This window comes from Lampris incognitus, chromosome 18, assembly GCF_029633865.1.
Source record: "Lampris incognitus isolate fLamInc1 chromosome 18, fLamInc1.hap2, whole genome shotgun sequence".
NCBI lineage: Eukaryota > Metazoa > Chordata > Actinopteri > Lampriformes > Lampridae > Lampris > Lampris incognitus.
This window is the reverse complement of record NC_079228.1, coordinates 43,226,212-43,238,460: the sequence shown is the minus strand read 5'-3', so window position 1 is coordinate 43,238,460 and position 12,249 is coordinate 43,226,212. Positions and strand designations below refer to the sequence as shown.

Sequence of the window (12,249 nt, the reverse complement as noted above, 5' to 3'; positions counted from 1 at the left end):
GTCTACTATTCACACATGATTGTGTATTATTAGATCTGAACAGCTCACCTTAGACTGATCCTTCATTCCACCTGAGGGAAGAGAGGGAGAGACAGAGAGAGAGTTTATTAATTCAACAGTGATGTCATTCAGCATGAAGCCATATGGGACAGGGTGCAGCTGCCAGTCTGGAAGGTTTTTCCATGATTCTACGGGACAACGCTGGCATCACGACAGCTCAGATGCGTCACATGCACTGCCATTCATGTATTATTTAGAATTACCTTCCCAAGCTCTCTGCCTCATTTCTGAGTGATAAACACTGCCCACCTGCCATCTTATCATCCCACCTACAGAAAGCGCGGCCCAGTCGCTTAATGTGATGTGAGAGAAAGAGTGAGAGAGTGTGTGTGTGTGTGTGAGAGAGAGGGAGATTGGAGGATCAAGAAGGCCCTCAATAAAACGTGTTCTTCATTCCTGTAGCGTTCAAAAGTAATGTTTGATTATAACATATGAGATAGACTGAGAGAGAGAGAGAGAGAGAGAGAGAAAGAGAGAGAGAGACAGCGAGCAAGCGAGGGAGTGAGAGAGAGACGGAGGCTTGAATTGGTCAGTTCAAGTCATTGTCTTGTGTCCATCGTCTGGTAGTCAATCTCTGTCTTGTGGAGATGAGATGATATCTTCTGCCTGTGATTAACGGTGATGATGACCTGGACAGGTCAGTGAGTGGTCCAAGTGACTCTATCAATCCAGAAAGTATGTAAAAAAACGGTTTCTCGGGTGAGCTTCCAGTCTGTTTAATGTCAATCTGGCACTTGTATACGAGGTGGAGAGATAAGACCATGTGTGTGACTGTGCCCTTGTGCACCACCAGTAGAATGTCAGATGAAACTACATAACGTGTCTGGGAGAATCCAAACTTGTATGCCTGGGTTTGCTGTGTCATGATCAAATTCATAATTTTAACCATAATCACTATCATCATTACCATCCTCATCTTCTTCACATAGACAATTTTAACCATTATCACTATCATCATCATCTACCATATCACATCTTCCGTTCAATCATCCTCGTCATCACAATGACATTTAGCATAAAATCATCATCACTATCATCCATCTTCTTTTTCACTAACACATTCCTAAACCTTCTCATCTTGTCTCACATTCATAACCTTCATCAGGCTCACCACGGCTGTATTTGTGTGTGTGTTTGTTACAAGGGGGAGACAGAGAGAGAGCAGAACATTAGCTGACCCCACAGGGAAGCTCAGCATGTGGGATGGATGATCTCTACCTTCACTGTGTGGCTCTGTCTCTCCTGCAGTCAGCACACGGATGGTTCGACACATGGATTGATGGTTGGATGGACAGATGGAAGAATAAAGACATGCAGGAAACAACCAAGCAAATGCAATGTAGGTCATGAAAACACATATAAGACACAGAGAGATGGATGGATGGATGTGTGGTGTAATAGAGGATGGATGGATAAACAATGGATGCATGATGGTTAAATGATGGATGATGGATGGATGAAGAAAGGATGGATGGATGTTGTAGTTGTGTCCTCTTTTATTAGTAGCAGTACTAACATACTGGTTACATAATGAAGCAAGTTCTTTGAACAGATATTCTTTTTATTGTCATTGTTAGCTGAAAAATAGAGCCACACCAACTTTATCAAGTCAATTATTGAAGGTGAAGATTCAACATTGACTCCAAGAAGATTCTTTATTTGAACAAACGCACTGAACCCTCCTGTGTGTCAGCCTCAGTGGTTTGGTGGGAACCTGCCCAGATGACGTATACCAACCTCTCCTGATATCTGTGTGTGTCAATCTGGGTATACAGGAGGTGTGTGTATGTGTGTGTGTGTGGGGGGGGGGGGGAAGTCATGTCACAGCATCATAACAAGCTAACACACAACATACACAGCAGGCTAAGAGCAGCTCAGCTCCTCTGTAGTACAGAAGCTAACATCATCTGGAGCTAACTGGATCCTTGAGACGACTGCTACCTCTTAAACATTCAGCTTGAAAAGCTGCTGCGAGACTAAAGAAACAATCCTGCCTTATTTTTTCTTAAACGTAAGGTCATACTCTGATCTCTGATCTGTATATGGTGGTAAAAAAACACCATGGACTGACTGACCAGAGATCCTTCCTTACTTCTTCCACTGATGACATCACTTCTTCAATCATTACAAGGATCCAAGAAAATTCTAAGGGGAGGAGCTACCTGGCAGCGAGCAGGTGTGGTTAAGACCTGGAAACATACCATTGGCTGTTTTCTTCTGCTGGTCCTGCCATGTGACCTCTGCATGTCAGCACAGAGAGCATATTTACTGATAGAGAGAGAGTCTTACCAAGTATAGAACATTCTATCTAAACATCTTTATCTAGTCAAGATCATTCTACAGTCCTTTTGGCCTAGTCAAGATCATTCTACAGTCTTTCTGGCCTAGTCAAGATCCTTTTACAGTCTTTCTGGCCTAGTCAAGATAATTTTACAGTCTTTCTGGCCTAGTCAAGCTCATTCTACAGTCTTTCTTGCCTAGTCAAGATCATTCTACAGTCTTTCTGGCCTACTGAAGATCATTCTACAGTTTTTCTGGCCTAGTCAAGATTATTCTACAGCCTTTCTGGCTTAGTCAAGATCATTCTACAGTCTTTCTGGCCTAGTCAAGCTCATTCTACAGTTTTTCTTGCCTAGTCAAGCTCATTCTACAGTCTTTCTGGCCTAGTCAAGATCATTCTACAGCCTTTCTGGAATACTCAAGATCATTCTACAGTCTTTCTGGCCTAGTCACAATCATTCTACAGTCTTTCTGGTGTAGTCAAGATCATTCTACAGTCTTTCTTGCTTAGTCAAGCTCATTCTACAGTCTTTCTGGCCTAGTCAAGCTCATTCTACAGTCTTTCTGGCCCAGTCAAGATCATTCTACAGCCTTTCTGGAATACTCAAGATCATTCTACAGTCTTTCTGGCCTAGTCAAGATCATTCTACAGTCTTTCTGGAATACTCAAGATCATTCTACAGTCTTTCTGGCCTAGTCAAGATCATTCTACAGTCTTTCTTGCCTAGTCAAGGTCATTCTACAGTCTTTCTGGCCTAGTCAAGATCATTCTACAGTCTTTCTTGCCTAGTCAAGCTCATTCTACAGTCTTTTTGGCCTAGTCAAGATCATTCTACAGTCTTTCTGGAATACTCAAGATCATTCTACAGTCTTTCTGGCCTCGTCAAGATAATTTTACAGTCTTTCTGGCCTAGTCAAGCTCATTCTACAGTCTTTCTTGCCTAGTCAAGCTCATTCTACAGTCTTTCTGGCCTAGTCAAGCTCATTCTACAGTCTTTCTGGCCTACTCAAGATCATTCTACAGTCTTTCTGGCCTAGTCAAGATCATTCTACAGTCTTTCTGGCGTAGTCAAGATCATTCTACAGTCTTTCTTGCCTAGTCAAGCTCATTCTACAGTCTTTCTGGCCTAGTCAAGATCATTCTATAGTCTTTCTTGCCTAGTCAAGGTCACTCTACGGTCTTTCTGGCCCAGTCAATATCATTCTACAGTCTTTATCTGGCCTAGTCAAGATCATTCTACAGTCCTTCTTGCCTCTACAGTCTTTCTAGCCTAGTCACGATCATTCTACAGTCTTTCTGGCCTAGTCAAGATAATTCACGCTAACACAGTCTCATAATAAATGTGTCATAACATCTGCTTTATAGATAACCAATGAAATGGACAGAGAAAAACAACCACAGCAAGAACAATAGCAGGAAGTTGTAGTACTGTGTGCAGCTGCTGCAGCATCACAGTAGAGAAACATTATAAAATATTATAGATGTTTCCTCCAGGTTGCTGTGACACATCACTAACTACTACAGCAACATACCGTACATTAACTAGTGTAACACAGGGATCTTTACTACCGCCCTACACGCCTGCACTGCTAATACACACACACACACACACACACACACACACACACGACTTGCCTTTCCGGGTCCCCCCGGGTGTTGCTGATCGTCTGTCTGGGTCTGATTAACGTAGACACACAGACAGATAAAACACACACATACAGACATGGCAGAAAGGTCAGACAACATGTCAGACAGACAACATGAAAGACATGCAGACAAACAGACAGGTAGACACACATAGAAAAAACAAAACAAAAACAAAACAAAAAAAGTCACACAACATAAAGCAAAATTAAAACAATGCGACATAAATTTTCTTTCTCATACACAAAGTTTGACTACAGTCATTAATATGTCTACTAAATGTCCCTCCACACCAGTGTTTCCCAACCCAGTCCTCAAAGACCCACTATTCTGCCAATTTTCTTTGCAACCCTGAATAGGTCCCTGTTTTTAGTTATTCAACCAATCAGCAATGAATCATGTCAGATTTTGCACACCTTATATAATTAAGTGCTATGAGATGATTGGTTGTGTGAGTACAAGCAGGGCTACTTATGCAGGGTTATAATGGAAATCTGTAAAATAGGGGGTCCTTGAGGACTGGGTTGGGAAAAACTGCTCTACACTACTGTACTGTCGGATGTCATCATGTAGTACAGTCATTAGTATGTCTACTAACTGCCCCTCTACACAACTGTACTGTCTGATGTTATCACGTGGTACAGTCATTAGTATGTCTACTAACTGCCCCTCTACACAACTGTACTGGCTGATGTTATCACGTGGTACAGTCATTAGTATGTCTACTAACTGCCCCTCTACACTACTGTAATGTCTGATGTTATCATGTAGTACAGTCATTAGTATGTCTACTAACTGTCCCTCTACACTACTGTACTGTCTGATGTTATCATGTGGTACAGTCATTAGTATGTCTACTAACTGCCCCTCTACACAACTGTACTGTCTGATGTTATCACGTGGTACAGTCATTAGTATGTCTACTAACTGCCCCTCTACACTACAGTACTGTCTGATGTTATCATGTGGTACAGTCATTAGTATTTCTACTAACTGCCCCTCTACACAACTGTACTGTCTGATGTTATCATGTGGTACAGTCATTAGTATGTCTACTAACTGCCCCTCTACACAACTGTACTGTCTGATGTTATCACGTGGTACAGTCATTAGTATGTCTACTAACTGCCCCTCTACACTACTGTATTGTCTGATGTTATCATGTGGTACAGTCATTAGTATTTCTACTAACTGCCCCTCTACACAACTGTACTGTCTGATGTTATCACGTGGTACAGTCATTAGTATGTCTACTAACTGCCCCTCTACACAATTGTACTGTCTGATGTTATCATGTGGTACAGTCACTAGTATTTCTACTAACTGCCCCTCTACACTACAGTACTGCCTGATATTATCATGTGGTACAGTAATTAGTATGTCTACTAACTGCCCCTCTACACAACTGTACTGGCTGATGTTATCATGTGGTACAGTCATTAGTATGTCTACTAACTGCCCCTTCTACACTACTGTACTGTCTGATGTTATCATGTGGTACAGTCATTAGTATGTCTACTAACTGCCCCTCTACACTACTGTACTGCCTGATATTATCATGTGGTACAGTAATTAGTATGTCTACTAACTGCCCCTCTACACAACTGTACTGGCTGATGTTATCATGTGGTACAGTCATTAGTATGTCTACTAACTGCCCCTCTACACAACTGTACTGGCTGATGTTATCATGTGGTACAGTCACTAGTATGTCTACTAACTGCCCCTCTACACAACAGTACTGGCTGATGTTATCATGTGGTACAGTCATTAGTATGTCTACTAACTGCACCTCTACACTACTGTACTGTCTGATGTTATGTGGTCCAGAAGACCAAACTATTACTATGCTGCCTTTCTGTCTAATTAGCGTTCAAAGCTCTGCAAAGATGACTAGAAAGGTCCAACCAATCAGTGAGTGGAGAACACACCTGGAGTTTGTGGCACTGGGGCAGGGGAGGGGGATGAGGCGGGAGAGAAGTGTGGGGCGGAAGAGGAGGCAGGTTCTAGGGAAGAGGCAGGGGCGGGGGCAGGGTCTTGGAGAGGCACAAGGGCAGGGGGGGCGGGGTCTTGGAGAGGCACAGGGATGGGGGGGGTGAGGTCTTGGGGAGGCACGGGGGTGGGGGCAGGGTCTTGGGGAGGCATAAGGGCGGGGTCTTGGGGAGGCACAGCGGCGGGGGCAAGGTCTTGGGAAGGGGCAGGGGCAGGGTCTTGGGGAGGCACAGGGGTGGGGGCAGGGCCTTGGGGAGGTACAGGGGCAGCGGCAGGGTCTTGAGGAGGCACAGGGGAGGGGGCAGGGTCTTGGGGAGGAGCAGGAGAGGGGGCAGGGTTTTGGGGAGGTGCAGGGGAGGGGATGGAGTTTTGTGGAGGGGCAAGGGGAGGAGCAGGGAGGGGGGCAGTAACAGGGGCAGGTCCAGGAATCTGCGGGCCTTGAATTCGTATGACAGGAGGTGGCTGGTGATTAACAAGAGGAGCCTGAGGAGGTTGTTGATGGGGTGGAACTTGATGGTTGATGTGTGGAGTGGCTTGATGGTTGATGTGTGGAGCAGCTTGATGGTTGATGTGTGGAGCAGCTTGATGGTGGATAATGGAAGGGCTTTGATGACAGATTTGAGGAGTAGCTTTCGACACCATTGCTGCTCCTGTAGGTGGTAGGTATGGACAATGATGACAGAAGATCAGAAAAACAAAAAATGTAACTTTTACAGTCCTAAATCACTGTTAAGAGTCTCAGAGGGCTTCACAACCATACAGTATAAAAAAAAAAGTTTAAAAAAAAGACATGATAAGCAAAAAAATGGATGGAAAACAGACAGACAAACCAACAGAAGACAGACAGCTTGTATCTGGACCAGGATTTTCCCTGATTCCCTATTTTTTGTGTTTCTGTATGGAACTCTTTTTCCATTCCAGGGAGGATGTGAGGAGGAAGAAGTGCCTAGAGTGACTGCTTATTAAACTGATGCGGTTTCTCTTCCGTCCAGTTGATAATGGTTATGTTGGGATATTGCAGACTGGTATCAGTTTTCCACAGTTTTCCACAGCTACAAGTAAAGAAACCTCTACTATCACATAACACAACAGACACGTAACAGAAAATACTACACTACATTCCATTCCATAACTTGTTTTTAATGAAAGTGGTCTATTCTACACAACAAACTGGGCAAACAGAAAGCAGGCCAGCTAGCAGTCATTATTATGGGCTTGTAGGTTTCCAGCTAGCAGTCATTATTATGGGCTTGTAGGTTTCCAGCTAGCAGTCATAATTATGGGCTTGTAGGTTTCCAGCTAGAAGTCATGATTATGGGCTTGTAGGTTTCCAGCTGGCAGTCATGATTATGGGCTTGTAGGTTTCCAGCTAGCAGTCATGATTATGGGCTTGTAGGTTTCCAGCTGGCAGTCATGATTATGGGCTTGTAGGTTTCCAGCTAGCAGTCATAATTATGGGCTTGTAGGTTTCCAGCTAGCAGTCATGATTATGGGCTTGTAGGTTTCCAGCTAGCAGTCATGATTATGGGCTTGTAGGTTTCGAGCTAGCAGTCATGATTATGGGCTTGTAGGTTTCCAGCTGGCAGTCATGATTATGGGCTTGTAGGTTTCCAGCTAGCAGTCATTATTATGAGCTTGTAGGTTTCCAGCTAGCAGTCATTATTATGGGCTTGTAGGTTTCCAGCTAGCAGTCAGTATTATGGGCTTGTAGGTTTCCAGCTAGCAGTCATTATCATGGGCTTGTAGGTTTCCAGCTAGCAGTCATTATTATGGGCTAGTAGTCATTATTATGAGCTTGTAGGTATCCAGCTAGCAGTCATTATGGGCTTGTAGGTTTCCAGCTAGCAGTCATGATTATGGGCTAGCAGTCATTATTATGAGCGTGTAGGTTTCCAGCTAGCAGTCATTATGGACTTGTAGGTTTCCAGCTAGCAGTCATGATTATGGGCTAGTAGTCATTATTATGAGCGTGTAGGTTTCCAGCTAGCAGTCATTATCATGGGCTTGTAGGTTTCCAGCTAGTAGTCATTATTATGGGCTAGTAGTCATTATTATGAGCTTGTAGGTTTCCAGCTAGCAGTCATGATTATGGGCTTGTAGGTTTCCAGCTAGCAGTCATTATTATGGGCTTTCAGGTTTCCAGCTAGTAGTCATGATTAGCTAGCAGTCATGATTTTTTTTTTTACATGATGATTCTTGTCGCGTGGTTTGGGTCCTGGACTGTTCCGATGGCATCTGGACACTGCTTGGCATTCTGTGCATCATGTTCTTCATAAATTTTATGTCCATTATAATTCTGTTATCCTCTTTCAATGTTGTATTATGTAAATTGCGTGAGCACAACATCCATTGCACGCTGTCTGTCTTGGGAGAGAGATCCCTCCTCTGTTGCTCTCCCTGAGGTTTCTTCCTATTTTTTCTCCCTGGGGTCTAAGGACAGGATGTTGTGTTGCTGTTAAGCCCACTGAGGCAAATTTGTAATTTGTGATATTGGGCTATACAAATAAAATTGAAATTGAAATTGATTATGGGCTTGTAGGTTTCCAGCTAGCAGTCATTATTATGAGCTTGTAGGTTTCCAGCTAGCAGTCATTATTATGAGCTTGTAGGTTTCCAGCTAGCAGTCACTATTATGGGCTTGTTGTAGTGGTTACACCGCCCGAGCTGCCCCCCAAGCACATTCAAGCCGCTCCCCCAGCTCGGATGTGCCGGAAACATCCGAGTGCTCGGCTCGCGCTCTGAGGAGATGAGCGCTGCGCTGCACCAGGTGTTGGCCATCATCCATCAGGCACACCTGCGGTAATGAGGCAGCCCTCTACAAGAAGCCTGCCAGAACGCCTGTCTGTGCTTCGACGTACTGAACCCTGCGCTAAAGCTCTGACAAGCCTTCCAGCGTTCCTTGCCCTCTGGCTGTTCCGTTTATTCCCAGTGTCTATATTCGTGTCTCTTTTTTCCCTCCCATGACTCTCCCTCGCTCCTCGCCCCCAGCGACCTTCACGTTTTTCCCTGGACCTCTCCAGCAATCTCCCTCCATATCTCTCTACCTGGATCCCTCATATTCGGACTTGACTTCCTGGGTCTCGGACCCGGACTTACTCGGACAACCCCTCGCTCTACGGATTCGGACTTTGGTAGCCAGGCGCACATCGTCTCAACAACGCCCACTTGAGACTCACCTGTCATCATCCCCTGTGGCAGTGTTGTTTGTTTTTCTTCCCCGCATTAAATCACCCTCCGGGTTATCCCGGTGCTCTGTCATGTGTCTGTCCTTTTGGGTTTCGCTACACTGACCTCTGGTCTTCATTCGTGACACGTAACACTTGTAGGCTTCCAGCTAGCAGTCATGATTATGTGCTTGTAGGTTTCCAGCTAGCAGTCATTATTATGGGCTTGTAGGTTTCCAGCTTGCAGTCATTATTATGGGCTTGTAGGTTTCCAGCTAGCAGTCATTATTATGAGCTTGTAGGTTTCCAGCTAGCAGTCATTATTATGGGCTTGTAACCCAGCCACTGAGGATGCACAAGCCAGTGCATTCTTAGCGCCGGTCCCAAGCCCAGACAAATTGGGAGGGTTGCGTCAGGAAGGGCATATGGCGTAAAATCTTTGCCAAATCAAAAATGCGGATCATAAATAAGATTTCCATACCGGATCGGTCGAGGCCCGGGTTACCAACGACCTCCACCGGTACTGTTAACCAGCAGGGTGCTGGTGGAAACTATGCTATTGTTGGCCGAAGGAGAAGGAGAGGGGGAAGTCTTGTCCAGAGGCAGCGGGAGAGGAGGAAGGGTAGGAGTGTGGAGGTGAGAGTCAGAACTTTGAATGTTGGCACTATGACTGGTAAAGGGAGAGAGCTGGCTGATATGATGGAAAGAAGAAAGGTAGGCATACTGTGTGTGCAAGAGACCAGGTCGAAGGGGAGTAAGGTCAGGAGTATCGGAGGTGGGTTCAAACTCTTCTACCATGGTGCGAATGGGAGGAGAAATGGGGTAGGGGTAATTCTGAAGGAAGAGTATGTCAAGAGCGTGCTGGAGGTGAAGAGAGTGTAAGACAGAGTGATGAGTATGAAGCTGGGAATTGAAGGTGTATTGCTGAACGTTATCAGCGCATATGCCCCGCAAGTTGGGTGTGAGATGGACGAAAAAGAAGAATTCTGGAGTGAGTTGGACGGAGAGGGTGGAGAGGGTAACCAAGGAGGAGAGAGTGGTGATTGGAGCGGACTTCAATGGACATGTTGGTGAAGGGAACAGAGGTGATGAGGAGGTCATGGGAAGGTAAGGAGTCAAAGAGAGAAATGTGGAAGGACAGATGGTGGTCGATTTTGCGAAAAGGATGGAAATGGCTGTGGTGAATACATATTTCAAGAAGAGGGAGGAACACAGGCTGACGTACAAGAGTGGAGGAAAGTGCACACAGGTGGACTATATCTTATGTAGAAGGCGCCATCTAAAAGGGATTGGAGACTGCAAGGTGGTGACAGGGGAGAACGTAGCTAGGCAGCATCGGATGGTGGTCTGTAGGATGACTTTGGAGACCAAGAAGAGGAAGCGAGTGAAGACACAGCCGAAGATCAAATGGTGGAAGTTGAAGAAGGAAGACTGTTGTGTGGAGTTCAGGCAGGAGTTAAGACAGGCACTGGGTGGTAGTGAAGAGTTGCCAGATGGCTGGGCAACCACTGCAGAAATAGTGAGGGAGACAGCTAGGAAGGTACTTGGTGTGTCATCAGGACAGAGGAAGGAAGACAAGGAGACTTGGTGGTAGAATGAGGAAGTACAGCAAAGTATACAGAGGAAAAGGTTGGCAAAGAAGAAGTGGGATAGTCAGAGAGATGAAGAAAGTAGACAGGAGTACAAGGAGATGCAGCGTAAAGCTAAGAGAGGTGGCAAAGGCAAAGGAAAAGGTGTATGGTGAGTTGTATGACAGGTTAGACACTAAGGAAGGAGAAAAGGACTTGTACCGATTGGCTAGACAGAGGGACCGAACTGGGAAGGATGTGCAGCAGGTTAGGGCGATCAAGGATAGAGATGGAAATGTGCTGACAAGCGAGGAGAGTGTGCTGAGAAGGTAGAAGGAGTACTTTGAGGGGCTGATGAATGAAGAAAATGAGAGAGAGAGAAGGTTGGATGATGTACGGATCGTGAATCGGGAAGTTCAGTGGATTAACAAGGAGGAAGTGAGGGCAGCTATGAAGAGGATGAAGAGTGGAAAGGCAGTTGGTCCTGATGACATATCTGTGGAGGCATGGAGATGTTTAGGAGAGATGGCAGTGGAGTTTTTAACTAGATTGTTTAACACAATCTTGGAAAGTGAGAGGATGCCTGAGGAGTGGAGAAGAAGCATACTGGTACCGATTTCCAGAACAAGGGCGATGCGCAGAACTGTAGCAGCTACAGAGGTATAAAATTGATCAGCCACAGCATGAAGATTTGGGAAAGAGTAATAGAAGCTAGGTTAAGAGGAGAGGTGGTGATCAGCGAGCAGCAGTCTGGTTTTCGTGTCATGAAAGAGCACCACAGATGCGATGTTTGCTTTGAGAATGTTGATTGAGAAGTACAGAGAAGGCCAGAAAGAGTTGCATTGTGTCATTGTAGATTTAGAGAAAGCATATGACAGGGTGCCGAGAGAGGAGGTGTGGTATTGTATGAGGAAGTCAGGAGTTGCAGAGAAATATGTAGGAGTGGTGCAGGATATGTATGAGGGAAGTGTGACAACGGTGAGGTGTGTCGTTGGAATGACAGATGGGTTCAAGGTGGAGGTGGGATTACATCAAGTATCGGCTCTGAGCCCTTTCTTGTTTGCAATGGTGATGGACAGGTTGACGGACAAGATCAGGCAGGAGTCTCCATGCACGATGATGTTCACGGATGACATTGTGATCTGTAGCGAGAGTAGGGTGCAGGTGGAGGAGAGCCTGGAGAGGTGGAGGTATGTACTGGAGAGAAGAGGAATGAAAGTCAGTAGGAGCAAGACGGAATACCTATGCGTGAATGAGAGGGAGAATAGTGGAATGGTCAGGATGCAAGGAGTGGAACTGACAAAGGCATTTGAGTTTAAATACTTGGGGTCAACTGTCCAAACTAACGGGGAGTGCAGTAGAGAGGTGAAGAAGAGAGTGCAGGCAGGGTGGAGGGGGTGGAGAAGAGTGTCAGGAGTGATTTGCGACAGAAGGGTGCCAGCAAGAGTTAAAGGGAAGGTTTACAAGATGGTTGTGAGACCAGCTATGTTATATGGTTTGGAGACAGTGGCACTGACGAAAAGACAGGAGGCGGAGCTGG

General features: G+C 45.3%; 1 protein-coding gene across 1 annotated transcript in view; it reads right to left on the bottom strand.

Moving 5' to 3' along the window:
• The window catches only part of rims2b (regulating synaptic membrane exocytosis 2b), a 214,459-nt gene that overhangs the window by 56,459 nt on the left and 145,751 nt on the right, over positions 1-12,249 (bottom strand). The window contains exon 21 of the mRNA XM_056298085.1: positions 49-71. Coding sequence (XP_056154060.1) covers positions 49-71 — 23 coding nt within the window. The remainder of the gene's footprint in view (positions 1-48; positions 72-12,249) is intronic.